At 38.9% G+C, this 25,388-nt stretch overlaps 1 protein-coding gene across 4 annotated transcripts; it reads right to left on the bottom strand.

The window, feature by feature from the left end:
• Positions 1 to 5,227: 5,227 nt before the first annotated feature.
• LOC113532599 (NIPA-like protein 2) lies at positions 5,228 to 19,003 on the bottom strand. 4 transcript variants are annotated; one of them, XM_026924035.3, is made up of 12 exons: positions 18,897 to 18,969; positions 18,592 to 18,658; positions 13,570 to 13,638; positions 13,307 to 13,475; positions 8,175 to 8,234; positions 7,883 to 8,004; positions 7,434 to 7,530; positions 7,200 to 7,338; positions 6,948 to 7,036; positions 5,752 to 5,815; positions 5,547 to 5,641; positions 5,228 to 5,461 (listed from the first exon to the last, which is right to left on the bottom strand). In XM_026924035.3, exons 2-12 carry the CDS (start codon positions 18,595 to 18,597, stop codon positions 5,355 to 5,357), a joined length of 1,017 nt encoding a protein of 338 aa, XP_026779836.1. In that variant the 5' UTR covers positions 18,598 to 18,658; positions 18,897 to 18,969; the 3' UTR covers positions 5,228 to 5,354. The 4 variants fall into 4 exon arrangements, with proteins under 4 accessions (XP_026779836.1, XP_026779835.1, XP_026779834.1 ...); XM_026924034.3 differs by lacking the exon at positions 18,592 to 18,658 and having other exon boundaries at positions 5,547 to 5,602; positions 18,897 to 19,002; XM_026924033.3 differs by lacking the exon at positions 18,592 to 18,658 and having other exon boundaries at positions 18,897 to 19,002.
• Between the last annotated feature and the right edge of the window lie 6,385 nt (positions 19,004 to 25,388).

The following is a 25,388-nucleotide window of genomic DNA, read 5'->3' on the forward strand; positions in this document are numbered from 1 at the left end:
AAAAAGACAGGGGGGGTTTAAAGACACTAAGCTGTGAAGTCAGACATAGAAAAAGAGATTTAAACTATTAATATTTGGGATAGCACCTAATGTTTATGTAGAAACAGTTTTCCTAATGGTGACCAATAAGTTAAAAATATCATATTACATGTCAAAACAATTTAGGAAGTTTTAATTAGCCCAAGTGTTGTAATGTGGTAATACATCTCCAGAGAAAAAGACGGAAATAGGGATAGGTATCACGATATTAGCTGCTGCGGTTTGATAACAAAATGGGAACCAATCAATCATGGTTAAAACCGACAGGATACTTAGTGCAGATCCGGGGACAGGATCAGGAGGCTTGCTGTGTGGCCAGCATTGGGAATGACTGAGTCAAATCACCAATAAGAGCCGAATCTTTCGGCTCAGTAACGGCGTATTGCCATTTTTTTCCCTTAACCGGACATTTTCTACGATATTATGATCGTTGAATGTTCATCTTTATTTTTTTTTCTTACAAAGAGTACAGCTACAAAAAAGCTCATATATGCGAGTTGGCTTTCAACGTTCAGCTCAAAAGAGCCGAGTCAAACGTGAATAAGAAAGCACTAGGACTGAAGCGATACATTAAGCTACCGGGAAAAGAGGAAAACGACTTGGCTGTTTATCCCACGCCGCGCTGAGCTCTTTCAGCCGCCATGTTGACGAAGAGGAAAGACAATATGATATTGGAGTGATTCCGTAATGAAAAAGCTGGTGTGCAAATGAAAAAAAAAAAAAAAAAAAAATCCTTAGCTCCGTTGCTCATTATGTTCAGACAGCATTTTCACATAGTTCGTATTACAGAGGTCAAGATATTTCACTTCGTTTACTATAAGGATGTTTTATGTTTTTTTGTTATGTTTTATATCGTTTGTGTCCAGTCGCCGTGACTAAGACTTTGGCGCCCCCTCTCGGAGAAAACAGAAACTGTCCCAGACATGCTGAATATTTCAACCATACCTGTTGTTCCAAATAATAAAACCTATTTATATTTACCGTTAAGTTTTACTAAACGACATTTTGAAATTGCAAAACAACCTTATTCATAACATCACTGTATCTGCTCACAGCTTACCATTTCCTCAGAAGATGACATTGGTGCAAAGATGTTCAGTTCAATTCAATTCAATTTTATTTGTATAGCGCTTTTAACAATGAACATTGCCTCAAAGCAGCTTTACAGAAATAAATACATTGAGGATATGAATTGTAAATGAATTTATCGCTAATGAGCAAGCCAGAGGCGACAGTGGCAAGGAAAAACTCCCTGAGACGACATGAGGAAGAAACCTTGAGAGGAACCAGACTCAAAAAGGGAAGCCATCCTCATCTGGGTGACACCAGATAGTGCGATTATAAATCATTTATCTTCTATAACTGTATACTGTATGGTCAGAAAGTGCAATTGTGTAACCATGAAAGTTCATTATAGTTACACATGAAACTGTTCATGGGAATTGCAGTCCTAAAGCTATTGTAGCAAAACTTTTCATATCAATTGAAGTCCAAATCCATCTTGAAGGTTTCTAAGTGGTTCCATCCACAGTAATTTCATGTAACTTTAGGCTGTCTGGGTGGGGCCATACACAGCAGCAGCAGCAAGTGGTTCAGTTGTTCAAAAATGTTAAAAGATGTCGAAAGATGGTGAAATGTGTTCAAAGATGTTCAAAAGTTTAAACATGTTTAAAAAGATGTTAAAATATATGTTTAAAGATATTGAAGATGTTAAGTTGTTGAAGATGTTTTGAAGATTTCAGAAACAAAAAAAAGTTGAGGTGTGCTCTGAAGGAGGTATGCTAAATTTTAAGACAATACATCAAGCTGTTGCTGAGATATCGCCTCACTTCATGTTTTTGGCAGCCCTCCTAAGTAGCAATGATGTCGTGATGTGATGATCTTTTTTGTTAACTTCAGCTCATGTTGCTAAAAGTGTGTTACAAGTTTAATGTAAATATATAAATGTGGTCTTGTAAATTCCTGTTTGGCAATTTAGCTAACTTAGAGCGCACTGGCTCATGCAACCCTCCAGTGGCTGGGGTTGTTTCCCTGAAAAATTTTAGTAATTTGTTAATTATAGCACCCCCAAGTGGGAGTTTAGACAAAACTCCCTGGAGTCCTTCAGGACAGAGTCACTTGCTCATACACAAAGTTGGCCAAAATCCATCATATCATTGCTGAGATATTGTTGTGAGATGCCCTCACATCCTGTTGGGTGACTTCAAGTTTGTTTGTGCATGATGGATGACCCATATATCCTTTGTAGTTTTGTTTGGGTTGGCCTCCCGATTCTCTCTTACAAATTACATGGTTATGGAACAAAATTTGTAGGAGAAGAAGGAAAAAAACCCAGATTTTGTTAAAATTCAAATTGACTTCCTGTTAGAGAAATTGCAAATTCGTTACATCAATAAAACTTTACAACTTAAAAGGAATCAAGACAAACACAAATCTTGATTTGAGCAGTTTTAAAGTTATTAGCAATTTTATGTATTTTTAAATTATAGCACCAGCTAGAGGTGAATTTAGTAAAATGTCTTCTTGGAAGCCCTTAAAGTGAGGTCCTTCAGTTATCTACAACTTTTGGCCAAAATCCGTCACACTATTGCTGACGTATGCCCTCACTTCCTGTTTGGCAACTTCACTGTCAAATTCGGTTGAGTGTTATGGACAAACCATCCATCATATGAAAAATCTGAGAAACAACTTTTGTTCAGGTGGGTCGCCTGATGCTTTCTTCAAAATTTCATGGTTATTCAACAAAATTTGTTGGAGAAGATATTTTAACTGCAAATAGAGCTCTAAAGTTGGCTAAAATGCCCAAGTTCCACATGTCAGTCATTGCGATCCGGAGCTATCGGGCCCAGCATGTGGTCATTATATTTTAACTCTGTGGCGTTCAAAGAGTGCATTTGCATTAGATGCATAATTAATAGAATGCTGATTCCCAGGATGTGAATTGTACATTCCCATGATACACATAGTTACACCCGTAGTATTTATACATTTTGAGTAATGCAGTTAGAGCTGTCATATGGTTGTTAATGTACTGAAGTACATTTAGGCTACAGTTGTTAAAATTTTCACATTAAGACAGGATTTAGGTCAAACTGGAACATTTAGGCCTACCAAAGCTGTAAATGGTAACCACAGCCAGTAATATTATGTTTGAGGTTAAAACTACTGATCTTGGTGTAGTCATTAAATTATTCGAGACGTGTTAACTATGTTGAACATTTGCCTGTCCCTCCTAATGGCATTGTGTGGGTTATTTCTACCATAAATGAAACCAAATAAGCCTACTGTTTAATTTCAACTGCATACCATGTAACATACTCTTACACAGCAACATGATTGTAAATAGGGCAAGTTCACAACTTGCCTGCTATTATTTTATATCCTGGATTCCTGGTTTGGCACCAGGATTTTCCAAATTTTGCATCACTGATTAAAAAAAAAAAGCATGCTATACTGCTTCTTGCATGAGCATTTTGTTTACATTTATACCACAGTAATGTTGAATTCTTATATCATGTTTGCCAAAAGCCACTGATTAATTTTCTACAACAGCACACCCTGCCATGTTTTATTCCTTATGTGCAAGTAACACATTGTCTCACACACACAATAACAAACACACACATAGGCAAAAATACAAATTAGGTGTCTTAATATAACCTTAATAGGTACAGTAATTGGAAAAATTACTAGTAGGTGTTTAACTACCCTACACTGAGCCTAGGTGTGAATATGTGTGTGTGTGTGTGGGTGGGTGGATGGGTGGGAGTTTTTTTCAGTCTGAGTTTTCAGTTGTGGTATGTGTTTAATGGACTGTTTATTTTTGAAAATGTATTAATTGCTTTAGTTTGTTGTGTTCTGCAGGAACAATATTTTATTGCCTATAGGCAAATTTTTTTTATTAAGTTTTATGATGTAATTCCAGTGAAAGTCATTTTGTCTTATTGCTGCAGTCAGTGGTTCTATGAATAGAACAAACAGCATATGTACTACTCTAAGAAGTATTTAGAAGTATTTAACTTGGTTCCTGACTGAAACAACCGTTTCCACATAGCAATTTGTTTAATTAAAAATGTTGAGCTGGTTATGTGAAAAAGGAAAAAGTATTTTGTCGCACACCACCACTACTTGGTGCAAAATGCAGATTGTTATTGGATAAGCTACATTATTCAGAGTGACTCAGAGAAGTTCTTTGTGGTCTCTATCAAAAACATTCTCATGCCAGTTCACTAAGTCAGGGACTAAGAGTCCTATCAGCCTAAAAACTCTATTGGGGAGGTTAGTACAGAATGATGCAAAAACACAAGAGAAGAATGTTTTTTTTTAATTGATTAACAGTGTACTAATTCAAGTGCTTGGTGAACTAGTAGTTCTTTAGTCTTCATCTGAAGACAGCCAGTGGCTCAGCTATAGAGCTAGTCAGAAGAGTCTTAATCCATGTCTTCCTTGTACCTTAAGAGATGGTGGGTCCAGTTGAGCCATGCTAGAGGTTCAGAGGGAGTGCTTATTTTTCAGCGGAAGAGTGGTGTAATGTCCCGGGTGTGTTTTAGACATCTTTTTGACTTCTGGGGAACACTACTGGATTCCTCATTAAAACTGCTAGCCTTATTAGTTATCACCATACTGTTTGATAAATTAAAATACATTAATATGAGTATTGTGTCACTGTTTATCTCAGAAAATACAAATATTTGCAATGTTAATCCTGCCTTATGAATTACTATAAGCTACCAAGAACATTTTTGCAAATATTGACATTTTATAAACATTCTATATTTTTATATTAGGAACTTTTACAAAATAATCTTATGTATACAATTTAAGATTATTCTATGCAGGCTTTCAAAAATGAAGCCCCATATGATCACTGTGGTTCAATCTTTCGCAGTGATAGTGTTTCAACGTTGTTACATTTCAGCAATAACCACGCAAGCATTCTTTATTCTACAATAATTTATTACAGAATAAAACAAATGTAAAAAACACTCCTAATTTCAGTCCTATTAGAGGAAGGCTGTTAATATAGATTATTCTGAATTAAAGTGGTCTCTCCTTTACAGTTGCATTTAATATAACTTACAAATATCTTTTAGCTTGTTCCAATCAGAACTGTGCATGTCAGAGTAAGAGTGCTGAGCCAGTCTGCTCTATAGTCATTTTGAATAATCATGTAAATAAGGACAGCCAATTCTAATTCATTGCTTCTTTATTAATTTTAATACATGGGCGTACAGCCTACATTTAGTATTCAGACAGTTACCACACAAGGCTTCTCTGTCTCACACACTATGCTCACTAGTCCATTAGGTGGTGATCTAAGAGTCATCCTGCTGCATTCCACTGTTGCACACAAGTTTGGAAGCCAGACCTCCATATTTATTGTCCTTTGTGTCTGGCTGCATGTTAGCAGTGCTGCTCTTACCTGGGAAACACAGGACACTGTTACTGCAGAGCACTCGAGTAACACTGTAGCTAAACAGATTTATGCCATTCTTTTATAAACATACCTGAGATTTGACCCATAGAGATGAAGACTCTGTCCATTTTGATTTTAGGTCGTGTTCTAGCAATCAGAAACACTCCAGTAAATGCTAACAAGCACCTAATAATGATCAAGAGCAGCATCCATAGTCAATATACAGGAATATCCTGTCAATGTACAATGTTCAAAAAAGTATTCACATGCACTGTAACTTTTACTTCAATGCTTACCCAAGCACAAACATGATGATGTATATCAATGATAAACCATAAAACTCTTCATAAAATAAAATCCCTAAAAAGAAATGAAATATATCAGTTGGGAGCATCTTATTGTTTTTTAATCTTTTGATATTAAAGAACAATTTCACATCATTACTTAAATAAAATTTTTCAGATGAACACAACGAGTCTCTGTGCACAAGTATAGAAAGAGAATGAATAATCAGTCACAATATAATGAGGATTGTATGTTTATCAGTAAAATAAAGATGGTGATCCATGAAACAATATGTCTGGTGTCATGGATCAGAGAATTTTAGGGTGTTTTTACACTTGGTTTTTTCAGTCTTCCAAGTGGTCTCAGAAAAGTGACTCAGCTTCTGTGCATAAGTGAACACAACAAATGAATTCAGACCCCTCTAAAATGACCCACAAGTGAACCAAACTCAGACCACCACCAGAGGTAGCAAAATGAGAGATAGGTTAAGAGGCACTGTGGTACTATGCTACTAAGCATAAGAAGTTAGGCAGTAATGATAATAATAATAAAAATAATAATAATCATCCCATCAATGACAGGAACATTAGTTACTGTACATTACTTGTAATATACTATGCCAATTACTTGCATGAGTGAAACAGTCAGTAGCTCTATGGCACGAAATGGTTTTGATTTTTCAGAACAAAAAACTTTGTTGCTTCTTTTCCTCAGATGCATATTGTATTTCATCAGGACTGGATATGGTTAATTTAAAAAGAGCTTTATATGAAAACACCCTTATACAATATGTGAATTTTTTCAGTGCATGGGTTTAAAAGTTAGGAATTGTTCATTCAATATTTTCTGTTTCTCTAGTTTGAGGATACCTGGGTGATTACGCTACAATATCGTACTTCATACCATTTGGCTTCTGTTGCTAGTGACAGCAACTTTCTGTACTCAGTATAAGGTTGCTTTGATGAGGTGCTATGCAGTGTGCTGGTTGAATGTTGTCTTTAGACTGACAAGTATCTCATCCCACGTAATTAAGCAAACTCCCAATCGGTGGCCAGTTTGTGAGGGCAATTTTTAGTTCAATGGGGTCTGATAAGAGAAAGTATTTATATAGTATAGATAGTTTTGGAAAACATACTATACTCTCATCAGCTATGGATTAAAATTATGTTGAAAATTAATCAAAATTAACACAAATATTTTGTAGTACCTGCTATTACAGCACTGGTTGTGAAGAAAACAAAATTTATAGGAACAATTTCTGTGGCATCAAAAATCTTCATAGCTTCATTGAGAAATCTGTAAAGAAGTAAAAAATAATTAATCAATCAATCTCAATAATACATTTCCAACACCTTTCTAGAATTTTGGAAGTCTAATTATTCAGTCATATGACTAACACAAGACACTTGTGGCTATAATTTATTATATAATAGAATATGAAATACTCCTGCAAACTCACTTAATCTGGTAGGCACATGAGACTACCATGATGATAAACATGATGTAGAAGATGGGGTACGTGAGCTGTAAATGGCTCCCACGAATTGTCTCTGTGATCATTCCCGAAACAGCTTTCACCGTGATCACAGTCACAGAGGCTGAAGTACACACACACATTTTGCCAAAATACTGTTTATAAATCAATGCTGGGCCCCAGTGGTTTATTGGCAATATGAGATGTGCATACTCTTACCCAGCAGAGCCACCAGAAGCATCACAATAACAATGTGTTTCAGGTTCCTGCACTTGTACAGGTAGAGCAGGACACAAAACAAAACAGCTTCAAAAAACTGCAGGAGAGATTAACAAAAAGACAGATTACCAGAAAACATTGGCAATAGTAACAAATTTTCATGCTATGCACATAGCTGTAATCTCACAGAGATTTACTGCAACATTGCATATAATGGCAACAAAAATAAATAATAATTTAAAATATAACACAGGAATTCAAAATATACCTATATTCACTGTTTGACAATGTTAACAATGCAATAACTGTGATCCCTAGTCAACTGAATTGTTTCAAAAATGTCCACTTTACATACATTTAATTTCCAAGATTCTGAAACCAAGACCAAAAAGAGCATTGTGACTGTAATATTTGCATCCAATGCAACATGATTGGTTAGAGAGACATACAAAGTAGATGAGGAACTGCAAGCTGATGAGGCAGCGCTCCACCATGTTGGCTGTCACATGGGGGGCAGAGTGTGGGGCAAAGGTCACCAGCAGGTATGTACCAGTTAGAGCAAGAACACCCCCTATGGACAAAGCAGAGACACTGGACATATGGACCACTGCAGAGCATTAAGATTTAGAAGCCCTGAAATTTGCCTGTATCAAGCCACAATGTTTTAGTTTTGAACTGCTCACACATAATACCTTCCTTAACTTTGATATCAACCATGAGAAGAGAGCTTATAGAACTTACCCAGTACATCAGAGGCTCGTAAAATCTCTTTCAGGAAAACCACAGAGATTATAGCACTGGCTGTCAAAGACAGAGAGACAGAGAGCGAGAGAGAGAGAGAGAGATTAGTTTGCTTTTAAGATTTAAAGTGTATAAACTGCTTCATTTCCACATGATGTTAACTACTTAAGCATAAGGCCCATCTTTGTCATAGGTAACATACAGTCAGGTACATAAATATTTGGACATTGACAAAGTGATTTTTAATAATTGTCTACCACAGTATATTGGAGCAGAAAGTGTAGACTTTCTTCTTTAATTTACATCCAAATTGGGTGAATGGTGTAGGAATTACAACACTTTTTATATGTGTTCCCGCCCATTTTAAGGGAACAAAAGTAATTGGACAATTGGCTACTCAGCTGATCCATGGCCAGGTGTGTGTTATTCCCTCATTATTTCATTTACAGGTCAGCAGATAAAATGTCTAGAGTGCGGTATTTGCATTTGAAAATGTCACAGCCCTCAGAAGTAGCTCCACCTTGGGCCACCCTGATCTTCCTTGTAGAGCTTCTTCTTCTGCTGTCTGCCTTATTTCCTGGGTTTATCATGCTCATGTGTTTGTTATTTTCTTTTTTACTTTATTTAAGTACCGTGTTTTCTTTTGTTGCTAGAGCATTATATATGTGTAAGTTTTTGTTTGTGCCTGTGTTCACATGTGAGGGGAGATTTTTGTTACTGTTAGTCCTGTGCGTTTTAGCCTAGCTCCCTGTGTCCTGGTTCCTGGTTTCTCTGTGCCCCAGTTTGTTTCTTTGTTGTTTCTTGTGTTTTTATTAAAGACGTTCTGCACCTGCATCCGTCTCCATGGACTCCGTTATGATACAATGCTCCAGCCACCCATAGATGCAGCAGAACTGGCAGCGCTGCTGCAGGAGTGGGTCCGTGCTCTTGAGGAGTGACAATGCCACCTTGAGAAGCTGCTCACCAGCTGAAGGGACATTTGGGCTAAGTGGGTTAGATGGGATGAGGAGAGAGCATAAACCCAGAGCAGGACACTCTTTGTTGCCCTCCCACCCCACCCCACTGAGGATGATGTCCCCCGACCCTTCCCTGCCAAGGACATTGCTCGGCTTCCCTGTTCTGCTGGGGATGTCGCTCGGCTTCCCTGTTCTGCTGGGGACGTTGCTCTGCCTCCTTGCTTCACCGACATTGTCACTTTCCCCTCTGGCCTCGCCGTGGTCGCCGCTCCCCCTCTGGCCTTGCCGTGGTCATTGCTCCCCTCTCTGGCCTCGCAGAGGTTGCTGCTCCGGGATCTTCTGACTGTAGGTGTTTCAGGAGCCACGCCTTAAGGGGAGGGGCTCCGTCATGGCCCTCAGGGATAGTTCCATCTTGGGCAACCTTCCGTGGACTCAGTTATGATAGAAATCTGTTGCTGTAAACTCTCAATATGAGGTCCAAAGTGCCGTCATTGCCAGTGAAGCAAGCCATTTCTTTAGACTGATAAAACAAACAAACCCAAATCAAAACAAACCCATCAGAGAGATAGCAAAAACATTAGGTGTGGCCAAAGCAAGTATTCATTAAAAGAAAGAATGCACTGGTGAGCTCAAGAATGCCAAAAGGCCCAGAAGACCTTCACAACAGTTGGCCAGAACAGCTGGCCCTCCAGGAGGTACACATATCTGTGTCAAAGTTAACAATCAAGAGAAGAAATCACCAGAGTAAATACAGAGGGTTTACCATAAATATGTAAACCACTGGTAAGCCTCTAAAACAGGAAGACCAGATTAGACTTCACCAAAAACATAGGAAAAGCCTATATAGTTCTAGAACAACATCCTATAAACAGATGAGAAAAAGATCAACATTTACCAGAATGATGGAAAGAGAAGAGTATAGATATAGGAAGGAACTGCTCATGATCTGAAGCATACCATCTCATCTTATGGTGTGGGCATGTATGACTGCCAGTGAAACTGGTGTCCTTGCATTTAGTGATGTGACTGCAGACAAGCATGTATTCTAATGTGTATAATGCTATATTATCTGCAGATTGAAAATGTCCCAAAGAATTATTTGACTTTAAGGCAAAGAAATGGAATGTTCTGCAATGGCAATCTGCAATCACCTGACCTAAATCCAACTGAGCATGCATTTCATTTGGTGATTTCATTTGAAATTAAAAGCAAAATGCCCCAAGAACAAGCTGGAACTGAAGATAGCTGTAGTAAAGCCCTGGCAGAGCATCACCAGGGAAGAAACCCAGCTTCTGGTGATCTCTGTGGGTTCCAGACTTCAAGCAGAGTGAATAAAATTGGAAACTGTTATTTTTGCTATGTTTTTGCTATGTTTACTAAGTTTTGAATAAAGAAATAAAAGCACTTTTCTGCTAAAAGCATTGCTTTTCAAAAATTTCAAAATTGGACATTTTCCCCTAAGCATTAAAACTTCCTATTCATAAAAAGTATCTGATGACAACAGGCATTTTGAGTTTGCACAATATAATTATATTCACTTAATTAGCTAGATCTGATCAATGTATATTTCTCATCTATGCCAGTGGGATGGTTCTGGGGTAGTTTTGGCTGAACAGGTTATTATGGTGTGGGCATGTATGACTGCCAATGAAACTTGTATTTATTGATGATGTGGCTGCTGACAAAAGCATCAGGATGAATTCTAAAGTGTATAAAGCTATATTATCTACACAGATTCAGCCAAATGATTCAAAACCCATTGGACAGCACTTCACACTGAAGATTCACAATGTCCCAAAGAATACTTTGACTTTAAAGAAAAGGCAAAGAAATGGAATGCATATTATTTGATGATTTCATTTGAAACTAATCTTTTTTTTTTTTTTTTTTTACAGTGTACACAGCGAGGTGTTAACAATTAAATGTGCCAATTAAATGTGGCACGTCCAGACAGGACACACAGGCAGAAATTATTTGCTAGTGGATGCATTCAAACGGAATACCATTTGTAGTGCAATATACACCGCCAAAAGACCCCCTAATCAAGCAAGAAATAAATACACTGGTTTATACATTTAATTAATTCACTACTTGGAGGCACATTGAGCATATAAGAAATGCATTGGTTAAAAACATGCACAAGCATTCAGTGGGACATAAGTATATTTTAATTTTAATTTTGAAAATAACTTTTGCTTAACTTAGTAAAAAAGTAAACAAAGCTATCTGAAAACTTATGTATAACCAGCCTATGTTATCATAGTTTTTGCTTCACTGCAGCATGAATGTAGCTTTATGTGGGCCAAAAGAAATGAAGAGCACGGGGCTGAGGTCACTGCTTATTATAAATTTTTTTTTTTGCCTTTTATAATAATTGCATATGAGTCCCTCAGTTGAAAAGATGGATCTCATATGTAAACGATGGATCTCATATGCAGGTCTTCGAGCCTCAGAAAGACCTGCTGAGGAAAGGTAGTGTCCAAAAAGAGGGCAAGCTAATAAATAAAAAACTGCAACAGTCAATCCGAAGGTCGCCTCTCTACTGAAAAACCTCTTGGATTTTGAATGGAATTTCATATAGGTAAGTAAACTTGCACCAACACAAATTTCTGTACCTGCTTCCAGTTAGAGTAGAATATAGTTATGCCATGAGCTCTCTTTCTAGAATATGTAAAAAAATCTATGATACACTACTTTCAACACTCTCATTTCATTTTCGTTTCATTTCAAATGGGCTTTATTGGCATAACAACCGTTACAATGTATTGCCAGAGGAGTTGTAAAGTTTACAAAAAATATCGAACAGATGAAAACAAATTATAAAATAGTTAATGAAAAGAAAAAAGATAAACATTTTAGAATTCTATGAACAATTAATTTTTTTATGTGCTGTGTGTGCGTTTGTGCATATGTGTGTTTGTGAGCGCAAAACTGAATGGTTGACTCCTCCCTCTTTTTGTGACAGGCATTATTGTACCACGCTAGTAAAATGGAAAAAAATCTCTCCCTGCCATCTAACAAGATCTAACAAGATCAAAATGTCATCCCTGTTTACTCTCTCCTTTAAGTTAAACTTGTTCATAATCAGTTTTTTTTCTAGGGTGTAGGTTAATCTGTTGCTTTTGCCATGTTCTTTTGACATTGTTTACTTAATGTTTTCTTTTCAATGTTTACATTTCAAACTTGGAGATTTTACTTTCTACTCCTTGCTACACCTGCATCAGAGTTGGTGACACTTTGACTGTTTTCACAAGTTCTTGACATTTTCTGTAAATCTTTACTCAGGTTTTCCTTCTAGAAATGGACTTTTATTAAACCAAAATGGTATTCAGTAATTTTGTTATATTGTTTACAATTTCTAAGTGGCTATTTTTTTAGGGGAATGTACACCCCAAGCACATGCTCTGTCATACTAACCGTACACTCAGACTCTTGCACACAGATACATATAGCAAATGCAAACTTGATTTGTGGTTGAATAATCAACTTAAATCTATGTTTAAATGTGTTTTGACAGATTTTGGCAGTGTTTTTTTATACAATGTTTGTTTTGTAGTGTTATATTTCATTTTTTCTTTAATCTCTTTCTCTTACATACACATTCACACAAAGACTGATTTGGACTGAATTGGACACATTGTTTTGAATCCCATTTTTTGGATAAACATTTGGTTTATTTGAATGGTAACTTCAATAAATGTTGCGCTATAAGAAATAACTTCTTGACCTTTTTCCCTTTGAAATTTCTACTTTTGTGTTTTTGCTGCAACTTTTAAATGTAGTATTACAATGGCAATTTGTGTATTTGTATAAGTACAGATATTAAAAATGTATTTTAATAACTGTCAAAATTACCAGTTCTATACTGTAAATATTTACTAATGAAACTATAGGATTATGGTACACAGTTTGAAACCCTGCTGCCAGTATTTTACAGTATTTTTAATTTATGGGTAATTTTTAATTTTATTTTATTATTTTTTTAAAACATTTTTTGCAATTGGTCATTGCTGTTAAAAGCACTATATAAATAAAATTGAATTGAATTAATCTGAAGCTTACTAAATCAGTAAGAAAAAAGAGGAGCAAAATAGTAAATCTTGGCACATGTGCTGGAGGGCCAACCGTGCTGCAGTCATTTCATTGTTATTAGCTGAGACAGGCAGTAGGGCTTACCAATGACAGACACACAGCCGAGAGGAGCAATCAGAGAAGCTGGTGCAAATCCATATGCAGCAAAGTTACCAAGTTCACCAAGCCCCATGAGTAGGATTCCACACCACCACAGTTGACTGGTGTAGTATGGCTTGGAGCCTTGCTGGGACTGGCGTGTGTGGGTGTACTTCTGTAGAGAGAGCAGCAGTTAGCAGTCAGAAACTAGCAGTTATCTGCTATAATCTAGACAGTCATATACATTTTCACCTTAGAACCACACTAACCTGGATGTTCAATGAAATACTGATAAGGAGATTGCCACATATTGCAATGATAATCCCTAGGACATATATCTGAAAATACACAACAGATGCATCAATTACACTGACGCTGCATTCACACTAGCAGGTGACATAACAATTTATGACTGCAATTCTGCAAAAAGCTGCAATTCTCACAACAGGTACAAGAGACATTTAAATGCAACTTTCTTTTTTTCACAGTTTTTGTGAATGCAATTTTCAAGTTAGCAGGAGAAACCATAAATAATTAATATGAATAACTCATCCAATCACAGACCACTAAGCACTATGTTCAGCCAAAGAGCAAGTATATGATCCCAGTTAGTATTTTTTCAAGTGTGCTCATTATGCCCTGAGCTATTATAGGATGAAATTAGTACACTCAAAGTTAATTGGCTGTCACATTGTCAGGCAGCAGGGATGGCTTCAGTTTCAAGTAATGCTTTTATTGAAAAAACAAGCAGGCAAATGATAAACTGTGAAACCAAAAACAAGATCATGAACCAGAAAATCACAGTTGTTTGGTATGTCAGGTACAGAACACTGGATAATACTTCCCATTGTGGGATTGTTTGTAGTTTTGCCTCTATACACTGCCACAGTGGATTTGAAATGAAGCAATCAAGATGGGATTGAAGTGTGGACTTTCAGCTTTAATACAAGGGGCTTTATAAAAATATTTGCATTAACCGTTTAGGAATTACAGCCATTTTTTACAGAGTCCTTCCATTTTCACAGGCTCAAAAGTAATTGTACAAACTAACAATCATAAATATTAGGATTATTTTTAATACTTGCCTGAAATCTGGAAACCATGGACATCATCAAATGCTGCGTTTCCTCCTTAGAGATGCTTTGCCAGGCCTTTACTGCAACCGCCTTCAGTTGCTGCTTGTTTGTGGGTCTTTCTGCTTTCAGTTTTTTCTTCAGTAAGTGAAAAGCATGCTCAAGTGGGTTGAGGTCATCAGACATTTAAAAACACGTAATTTCTTTGCCTTAAGAATCCTTTGGTACGTTTTGGATCATTATCCGTCTGTCTTGTGAAGTGCTGTCCTATCAATTTTGCAGCATTTGACTGAATCTGAGTAGAAAGTATAGCTCTATACACTTCAGAATTCATCCTGCTACTTCTATTAGCAGTCACATCATCAATAAACACCAGTGACCCTGTTCCACTGGCAGCCATATATGCCCATGCCATAACAATTCCTCTACATGTTTGACAGATGATGTGGTATGCTTTGATCACGTGCCCTTCTTTTCCTTCTCCTTACTCTTCTCTTCCCATTCTCTTACAAGTTAATCTTGCATCAGAACTGGTCAGGCTTTTTTAGAGTTTTTTTAGCAAGTCTAATCTGGCCTTTGTGTTCTTGAGTGTTACTAGTCGTTTGCACCTTGATGTAAACCGTCTATATTTACATTCATGAAGGCGTCTCTAGATTGTAGACTTTGACAATGATACGCCTACTTCCTCCAGAGGATTCTTGGCTTGGCTAAATGTTGTGTAGGGGTTCTTCTTCAACAAGGAAAGAATTCTGTATTCATCCACTTTAGTTGTCTTCCGTGGTCTTCCAGGCCTTTTGGTGTTGCTGAGCTCGCCAGTGCATTCCTTCTTTTTAAGAATGTACCAAATTGTTGATTTGGCCAAAGTTTCTGCTATCTCTTTGATAGGTCTGTTTTTTTTTTTTTTTTAGCCTAATGATGGCCTCTTTCACTTGCATCAACACCTCTTTGGCCCGCATAGTGAGAGTTCCCATGAGCAGCTACCAAATGCAAATTCAACACATGGAATAAACTCCAGACCAATTTGTTCTGAAATAAGGAGGAAAAAGGCCACACCTGCTTATCAGTCAATTGTCCAATTATTTTTGAGCCTATGAAAATGGAGGGATTCTGTAGCTGAAAGTCTACACTTCAATCACATCTTGATTGCTTTATTTTAAATCCATTGTACAGAGGCAAAATTATGAAAATTATGTCACTGTCTATATATATATATATATATATATATATATATATATATATATATATAGACAGTCACATTATATACATATATATATATATATATATATATATATATATATATATATATATATATATATATATATCTCATATAACCAGGTAATCAGGTGGGAGTGAATGTGACATTGGCTGTGTGAAGTGTTAGGTGTAGTCCATGGCCACAGTGCATTCTGGGAGATGGAGGTTGTTGCCAACTCCAGCATTGACACATTTAGTACACACTAACATGAGTGATTTTGAAAATGCACTTTTTATGTTTTGGTCATACTAGCATTTTTAGTCTAATAAAAGTCCACAATGAAACTTGAAATTGATAGAAAATGGCAAGCCCAGTCCAACATTTATTTGCAGCCCTAGTGCAACAGTATGACTGTAGAATTAGATTAGAGATTTGGAAGATTTCCTCAATGCATACTGGAGAATGCATTTATAGCTAAGCCAAAAGCAGAGATTTCCCAGGAGTTCTCAGCTGACTCTGCAAATCTACATAGGTTTCGATCTACTGCTAGCAGAAAAGGGGACTCTTTTGAAAAAAAAAACATGCTTAAGCTGTGCTACTCTGGAAACAACCTTCTATACCAATCTGTACTGATTTAAAAGGATAGGTAGACACAGGGGAAAAAACAAAGGAGGAGAGTAAATAAGAAAAAAAAATCAGCACTTCACCCATTATTCAAAATACCTGCCTATGGAATCCAATAGGAAAGCTCCCAGGACCACAATGTATTTAAAGTGTCAGTGAATGCAGACTGCACCTCAACAGCTGTCTACAATACAAAAATGCAATTCTTTACCAACAGGTAAAGATATATAAACTATAAATTAAATAATTGCTTAAACATTTGTAATAAAAGAGGACCTACAGTATATTAACGACAATAAATATAACCATAAATGTTTAAATGTATAAAGGATAATAAATAATAAATTGTAATCTTTGGCAAGTTGCTGTGGTATAAGAGGATTAAAACTCTTTGAGGTGTGCTGATAGGGAAAACAAATCAATGCTTGGGTGGTGTAATACTGCAGGTCCTGACTGCTAGCCTGAGTAGCTATTATCCTGACTGAATCTAATGCTATGCTCATAAATTGTGTGATTTGCTCATGTGGTAGGGAGCTCTTCTGTGAGGTCACCATAAGCCCGAGCTGTGCATGAAGATTGTACATGTACTGAATGGCCTGCTCTCTGGTGGATGCATATAGTAACCAGTTGTCCAAATATTGGGGGACACCTTTGGCCATCAGAGGTAACAAGGCAGGCATCTAGAGGGGGCATGTGATACAGGCTGATCATGCTCCCCAACTTACATTTATGCCCAACATACTAGCCAAGACTCATACTACATAGCTGTTGATTCAATCCTAGCATTGAGGTACACTGAATTCAATGGTGACCAACGAGAGAAAGAGCACATTCAAAATTATTTCGAAGTTACAGGTTGAGCCACAGTGCCTAACCCAATTCTGGTTGCTGCCATTTTAAGGTTGGCTATAACAGCTGGCCTGGAGCCTGCTACTTCTGTCTGTGAACTGGCAGAAGCTTAACTACACCCCCTCCCTGGATGCTATAGAGTCAAGTGATGCGGCTTAGCCACCAGATTGTCTTCCGTATGCTGCCACAGACATACCATCCTCAGGCTCATCAGTCAAATACCACGAGGGCTCAGACCCTGGGCTAACACTGAAAAAAGTGTACAGTAACATTGTTACAATACAGTAATGTAACATTGTTGAAAGAGTGCACTGTGAATTGTGAATTAAGTTCTCAGTGAAATTGTTACCACCACTGCAGACCTTGAACAGGTTGGAAAATATAATATTCCTGTAAAGTCATTGTGGTCTGAAGATTAAATACACAGAGCCTAATGATACCAATGATAAGAGTGTCATAAACTATCAGTGATTTTATTGTATATTTGCTGTGGAAAAGATAAGAGTGGAGAAAGAAAGAATGGAAACATGCTTAGAATGACAGCAAAGAAGTAAGCTGAGCCCCAGAGAGGAATGCCTCTGCGCAAGAGAACACCAACAGCACCACCACCACCTGATGGCAAAAGCAGCCATATGCCACACAGAATCAGGTTCAGATTACAATACATGGCACAACTTCAGATGAAGGAAATTACTATACAGACACACCTGGTTGTGGTTTAAAACAAAAGAGACAGTCTCTCCTGATAGAATTCCAGCTAAACTGAGGCCTGTTAATACTAGGAAAAGAGGAAATGATCTGTTACAGCTATGTAAACCTCCTACAGACATAGTTAAGGGGACAAAAGATCTGAAGCATCTCTGAATAGAGGCAATTATTGTCTGGCATAATTTCAGTGGACTTGCCATCTTTATCCATTTGATGTCTTGATGATAATAACATTTTTTATTCTTTAACAGATTTTACTTTCACTGTGTAATGATGTGTCAGAATGCCCGTTCTGCTAACCTCATGTCAAAACTTTATGTGATTATGAATTCTTGTATGTCCCATTAAAAAGTGGTCATGTTATAGTTGTACACATGAAACTACAGGGATTAAAAAAGTAGACATTAAAAATGGAGCCACTCACTTGTGATAATGAAGAAGCATCTGTCAGAGTCTAACTCACACTAAAATTCATGGTTAAAATAAATGTATCATCTTAAAGATATATTCTAAAACATGCTCTTTAGTATATTGCATCTGGTTGAATTTTTTTTGTTCCATTACTGTTGGTGATAATGTTAGTTAAATGAGAGTTTAATGGCAAAATATTTCAGTCCAGCTGATGGAGTCAGCATTAGATGCATTTCAGTGGCTATAATTTGGCTAGATTTAAGTATTGTTTGAGAGGAATCTTAAGATTGAGGTTTAGTACTGGTCTGCTGTGAGATAAACTGATCTTTGTCTGTAATTAGTAAATCCATTTTTTCTTGGGATTAGATGTTCTGGTTTTGATTAGGCTTATAGCTTTTTGACTGGTAGTTTTAATTGTGACTCATGTTTACCTCCATGTTGAATATTCAGGTGTAGCTCCCAAGATGCATAAGAAGAGAATGAATCTTTCTCTACACACTGTGTTTAAATGAAAGTAACAGTGAACATACATTTAAGAGAACAAAAGCAATGTGACTGTGACTACTTTCTTACGAGGCATAGCTGTGATTAATGTTAGACTATATAGAGCATAAGGGCTGAATTGAAAAGCTGTTAAACTGCACAGCACAATCAATTAGCAAACTACTCAAATTCATGTTCATACCAAAAATGACTTAGCAGAGTTATTGTTAATGTAATAAAATAAAAACACTACCTTAAAGGAAGCTGTTTCTTTGCACCAGGATGCATACAGTTTTGCTGGTGGGACTGTGCTAGAGGTCTTCGACAGAGTGAAATGCATGTGTGTACAAACTGAGTCTTTGTGCATGAACGGACAATAGAGATCTGTGCTTCTGCAAGACTTTAGGGTAAGGAACGTGGGGGGTGGTTTCAACACTGCTGGGTGGGCTGAAGCTGTTGGATGGGGGGTTGGCCATTAACTTCCACGACACTGGAGCTATTATTTCAGTGTCTCATCCTGTGCCTACCACAACTATGCTTACAGTGTGTGTGTGTGTGTGTGTGTGTGTGTGTGTTTAGAGACAGTATATATCAATACATTCAGAAACAGGCCAGAGAGCAGAATCAAAAATTACATTTTTACAAATAGTACAAACCAGTTATGGGTGGCACAGTGTCACAATCACAATACTCTTATGGATTTTATCAAGGATTTCTTTGATATCTAATACATAAAATATGCTATTTAATACATTTCCTTACATTTGAAGTTAGGGTTAGGGTTTGTCTTCATGTATAAATATTTCACTTTTTACTAAAGACTTCTGTGGCAATCACTCTCCTAGGCATGGGCTATGAAATGTTTGCCAATGTGCTGACCTGGCACCTTAGGGGAATCATTAGTATGATAGTGCCCCCAGACCAGCCATGTGGAGCACCAGGTTGTTTGTGTAGTGTGGACCTTGATCTGGTCCAAGATATAATAGCCTGGGTACAGCAGCTTGGCCTATCCTTGGCCCTTCTAGAGCTAGACGAGTTCCACCGAGTTCCGTTCCTACTCTTGATCATAGTCTTACTCCTCTAACCACAAATGTGACACTCACTCCCTCTTCCCTATTGGTTACAGTTACCGCCCTCATCAACTCTGGGTCAGCCAGCAACTTCATTTCAGGGAACCTCTGCAGGTGGCTCGACCATAGCAAGACAATCATCCAAACCCTGTACCAAGTTAAATCCATAACCGGAAAAACCCTCAGCCGAAAGAAGATCCATCACCTTGTGGAACCCGTCACACTCCAGGTGGGCTTTCTCCACACAGAAACCGTCTCTCCCATGGTTCTGGAGGATTCCATCACGGATGTCATACTCGGGCATCCCTGGCTCATCAAACATCAGCCAGTGCTGTCGTGGAGGACAGGAGATGTCTTGCAATGGGGTGAGCAGTATTTTCCCGAGTGCTTCCCAGAACTCCCTCTAACACCACTCAAACACACCCCCACGCTCTCTGTTAACACCACATCTGTTGAGAGTCCAACAGAGCAGCTGTCCATGAACATTCCCTCCTGTTATGCTAACTATGAGAAAACTACATCTTCTGCCCCAAACGAACCACCCAGGTCCCCCCACATAGACCATGGGACTGCGCCATTGACCTGGCCCCAGGTGAACTAGTGCCCGAGGCCGGATATATCCACTCTCCCTTCCTGAACAGAAGGCAATGGAGGAATATATCACCGAGGCCCTTAGTCAAGGATACATCTGACCGTCTATGTCTCCTGCTGCTTCCAGCTTCTTCTTTGTGGCCAAAAAGGATGGAGGTTTGAGGCTTGAGATTACAGATCACTCAATAAAATAACATCAAGTTCTGGTATCCTCTTCCCCTCGTCCCTGCAGCACTAGAACAACTTCAGGGAGCCTCCATCTTCACCAAGTTGGACCTCTGGAGCACGTACATGAGGGGGACGAGTGGAAGACCGTGTTTGTGACTCCTACTGGCCATTACGAGTACCTCATCATGCCCTATGGGCTGGTTAACACCCCCTCTGTGTTCCAGGACTTTATGAATGAGGTGCTCTGGGAGTTCCTGAACCAGTTTGTAATAGTTCCACTTCATCATCTCGTATCGTCCTGGTTAGAAAAACGTGAAGGCAGATGCTCTCTCCTGACTCCATACACCAGCAGAAATTTTGGAGCATCCTGAACTAGTGCTTCCCTCCTCTTGTATAGTAAGTCCCATACAATGGCAGCTGGATGAGTCGATTGCTGAAGTTTCCCACACAGAACCTGTTCCTCCGGAGTGTCCACCCAACTGCACCTATGTGCCTCGATAAAAAACTCATTCAGGCAGTGCACACCTCCCTAGGCACCGGTCACCCAGGTATCACCCAAACACTCTCGCTCCTCCAACAGCGGTACTGGTGGTCTGGCATGCGTGATAAAGTAAGGAAGTTCATCCAAGGATGTCAAGAGTGTGCTATGGCTAAAGTTCTCCATCATCTGCTGCCCAGGTTTCGAAGGCCTGAAAGCTGATCCCTTTCAAGGAACTTCCCACCGCACTGGAGACTGCCGAAGCTCTCTTCAACCAGGTATTCAAAAATTATAGTCTGCCCAAAGATATAGTTTCTGACAGAGGGCTGCAGTTCATTTCACGGGTGTGGAGGTCTTTTTTCTCTCTCCTAGGTGTCACCTTGAGTCTCACGTCAGTCTACCACCCCCAGGCGAATGGGTAGATGGAGAGGAAATTTCAGTAGATTAGCCGCTTCCTGAGAACCTTCTGCTATGACCACCAGACCACCCGGAACCGGTATCTCGCTTGGGCTGAGTATGCTCATAACTCATTATGCCAACCCACTACTGGTCTCACTCCTTTTCAGTGCATCCTAGGATTTCAACCGCCCCTGTTCCCTTGGTCCAGCGAGCCATCTGAGGTATCAATCATTGGTTCCAGGAGATCGAGAGGGTTTGGGAAGAGGCTCACTGGCAGCTCCAGCAGGCAGTCCGCCTTCACAAGAGCCATGCTGATGCTCGGAGGGAGGATACGCCCACATACCAGCCGGGCAGAAGGTATGGCTCTCGACAAGAGACATCTGACTGCAGCTGCCCTGCTGTAAGTTGAGCCCAAAATACATCGGACCCTTCCAGTATGTAAGTCAAATCAACCCAGTCACCTACAAGTTCAAGTTCCCCTCACAATATAAGATTCGCCCCACATTTCATGTCTCACTCCTGAAACCTTATCATCCACCTGTCCCTTTCCCCTCCACAGAGCCTGGTCCCAATGATGAAATCCCCTTACCCTTGATTGTGGATGGGGAGCCCATTTACACAGTTAAGGAGATCACGAACTCCTGACGCAGTGGTGGCCGCCTTGAATACCTGGTGGACTGGGAGGGTTATGGCCCAGAGGAGAGGTCCTGGGTCCCACAACAAGACATCCTAGACCCTACTCTCCTCACCGAATTCCACCAGCAACATCTGCAATGCCCAGCTCAGAGAGGCTGCAGTCGGCCGCCACAATGTCGGGTTCGTCGGCCCTCAGGAGCGGGCCGTGGGGAGGGGGGTACTGTCACGGAGTCACCAGGCTCTCTCACCTCCAGTCAACGTCCACACTCCCCTGAATACTAATCACTCCCACCTGTCCCTAATTACCACTCCTCATCACCAGCTAATATAAGCACACACCTCAGTCCCATTCTTTGTCTGACCTCACGCTAAGCATACAGACTCCTACCTGCGCTCCTTCCAAGCATCGCAACTCCCATTGCTATTCTCCAGCTAGCTTCTCTCCAGTGTTCCAGCACCATTGAAACTCTGCATCTTCTCCATACTCCCGAGGTCGACGGATCATCCTTCAGCTCCCACAGGTCATCTCACTCCACTCCTGTTTTACACCTGCACACCCCTTTATTGCATTTTGCTTTCAATAAAGCCTGTTTCGGATCCTAACCCCTCTGTTCAGTGTGGGTATTTCCTGACAGTAAGACTAGACTTGGGTAAAGTTGTAACATTTACAGTAGGCTTACCAATGCAGTAATGCAGTAAGCAGAGCCAGTAATCTTATTTTTGAGATTAGAACTACAGTCAGATTTTGATTCTTCAACACACTTGTTAACTATTTTGAACATTTTCCTATCTCTCTTAATGGCATTGTGTGGGTTATTTCTGTCAAGAATAACAGCAACCAAGCCACACTATGGAGTGGAGTTGACTTGAATTTTAAGATAAGATAAAATAAGATAAACTTTATTGATCCCACAGTGGGGAAATTCACTTATCACAGCAGCTCACAGACAGTTAAAGTGCAGGTATTAAAGACTAACAATAGGAAGAAAAAAACTGTACTGTAACTTTAGAAGCCAATGTAAAACACTATTACACAGCAAAAGTATAGTTTATAGAGCCAGTTCACATTATTATTATATGTACTGGCTCCCTGGTTCATGAATTGCTAAAAATTAAATGTCATATTGCTGGAGCATGTTATTTACAGATCTGATTTACATTAACATTTATGGCATTTGGCAGATGCCCTTATCCTTAGCGACTTGCATTTATCTCATTTATATAACTGAACAGGTAAGGGTTAAAGGCCTTGCTCAGGGGCCCAGCAGTGGCAGGTTGGCAGCATTGGGATTTGAACATACGACCTACCGATCAGTAGTCCAAGCTGAACGGTAGGTTGTATGTTCAAATCCCAGCACTGCCAACCTGCCACTGTTAGAAGCTGTTGATTAATTTTCTATAAGAGCATGCCCTATCATGTTCTATTCCTTATACACACAGTAAGGTACATACATATTTGGACATTGACAAAGTTATTGTTATTTTAGCTGTCTACCACAGTATATTGAAGTTGAAATTAAATAATTAAATAATGAAGTCTGCAACCCATTTTGGGGCATTCTGCTTTCAGTTTTCAATTTTATTTATATAGTGCTTTTAACAGTAGGCATTGTCACAAAGCAGCTTTACAGAAATCCAGATATAAAATTTAAATTTATCCCTAATGAGCAAGTCAGATGAGACAGTGGCAAGGAAAAATAATATTTGTCATACTATTTGTCATACTAAAGAAATCATTTCTCTTCTCTAACTGTACTGTATACTGTAGAGTCAAGTAGTGCTAATTGTGTTAAGAGAGCTTGAGTATGAGCATCATTAAAATTTGAACTTTAAGTCTATCATATCATACTGAAATTATCAACTGTTCAATGATTGAGACTTGAGTAATCTCTTGTTAGCAATTTCAGTCTTTAGGCTATGCAAGGAAGAACATCCACAGCCATCTTTAGCGTGTCCATGTTGTACCATCCAGTAATCCCATGGTGATATTTAGGCTATTCATGCAGGGCCATCCTCAGCAGCAGTGAGTGATTTTCAGGTGATGAAGGCTCCCAGCAGAAGCCTTTTTTATTATTTGTAAATTAAATCTAAATTACAGCAGAGTGAAAGTCTTTTCTTCGTACATCCCAGCTTTTTAGGAAGCTGGGGTCAGAGCGCAGGGTCATCCCTGGAGCAGAGAGGGTTAAAGACCTTTCTCAAGGGCCCAACAGTGCCAGTTGTCGGTCCTGGGGCTTGAAACCCAGTAGAGCATTTGGGTAGATCAGGCAGGTCTGGATGGCAGATGGAGTCAGGATCACTGGTGTTTAAGGAGTAAAGTGTAGCTAGTAGTAGTACTGCTAGTAGTAGCCAGAAGGTAACACAGACATGGGGCACCATGAGTGGCAAGCCACTCCACTGTCAACAAACCTGAGTGAACGCGTGAGAGAGAGGGGGGGTAACAGCATCCAAACATCCCAGTTTACCATAACACTCTATGCCCATGAACACTCCAGATCTGTACCTTTATCTAAGAGAAAAGCTATTAACAAAAGGCCTGACTAAACAAAATGTTTTCAGGCTAAACTTTGAGGCTAAAGACTGAGACCTTGTGAGTCCTGAACACTAATTGGAAGGCTGTTCCATAACTGGGGTACTTTATAAGAGAATGCTCTGTCCCCTGCAGTAGCATTCATTATTCGTGGTACCAACACCTTTTGATTGATGCAGACATGACAGATCATAAAAGACCAAAAGTTCACTCAGGTACTGTGCTGCAAGACTATTCAGTGCTCTTTAAGTCATCAGTTGTATTTTATAATCAATATGAAATTTTTCTGGGAGCCAATGCAGTGTGGATAAGATAGTGGTAATGCGGTGACATCAGGTTATAATAAGGACAGGCTGCTGCATTCTGGACTAACTGGAGCTTGTTTATGCACCTGCTGGAACATTCAGACAGCAAAGTATTAAAATAATCCAATCTAGTGGCAACAAAAGCATGAACTAATTTTTCTGCATTATGTAGTGACATTATAGCTCTTATCTTTGCAATATTTCTGAGATGAAAGAAGGCTATGCTAGTAATATAATCTACATGACATTCAAGTGAGAGACTGGAGTCAATAATCACACAAGGTCTTTTACTGCTGCACAAGATGTAACTAAAAGGCCATCCAGAGTTACTATGTAATCAGAAAGCTTGCTTCTAGCTGCCTATCGTCTATGCAATTTAATACTACTAATTTAGTTTTCTAATTATTTTTCTTTTAAGAGGGCTACATTATCTAGAGTGTAGTGGAACATTTACTCTAGGCATTCGGTCATGTGATCGAGTTCTGTGGGGTCAGACGGTGATCCGATTGAGGTTGATAACTCTAGGAGATTATTGATTATTAGTAGCATGGTGAAGTGCATATACTGTATA

Source organism: Pangasianodon hypophthalmus, chromosome 22 (assembly GCF_027358585.1).
Source record: "Pangasianodon hypophthalmus isolate fPanHyp1 chromosome 22, fPanHyp1.pri, whole genome shotgun sequence".
NCBI lineage: Eukaryota > Metazoa > Chordata > Actinopteri > Siluriformes > Pangasiidae > Pangasianodon > Pangasianodon hypophthalmus.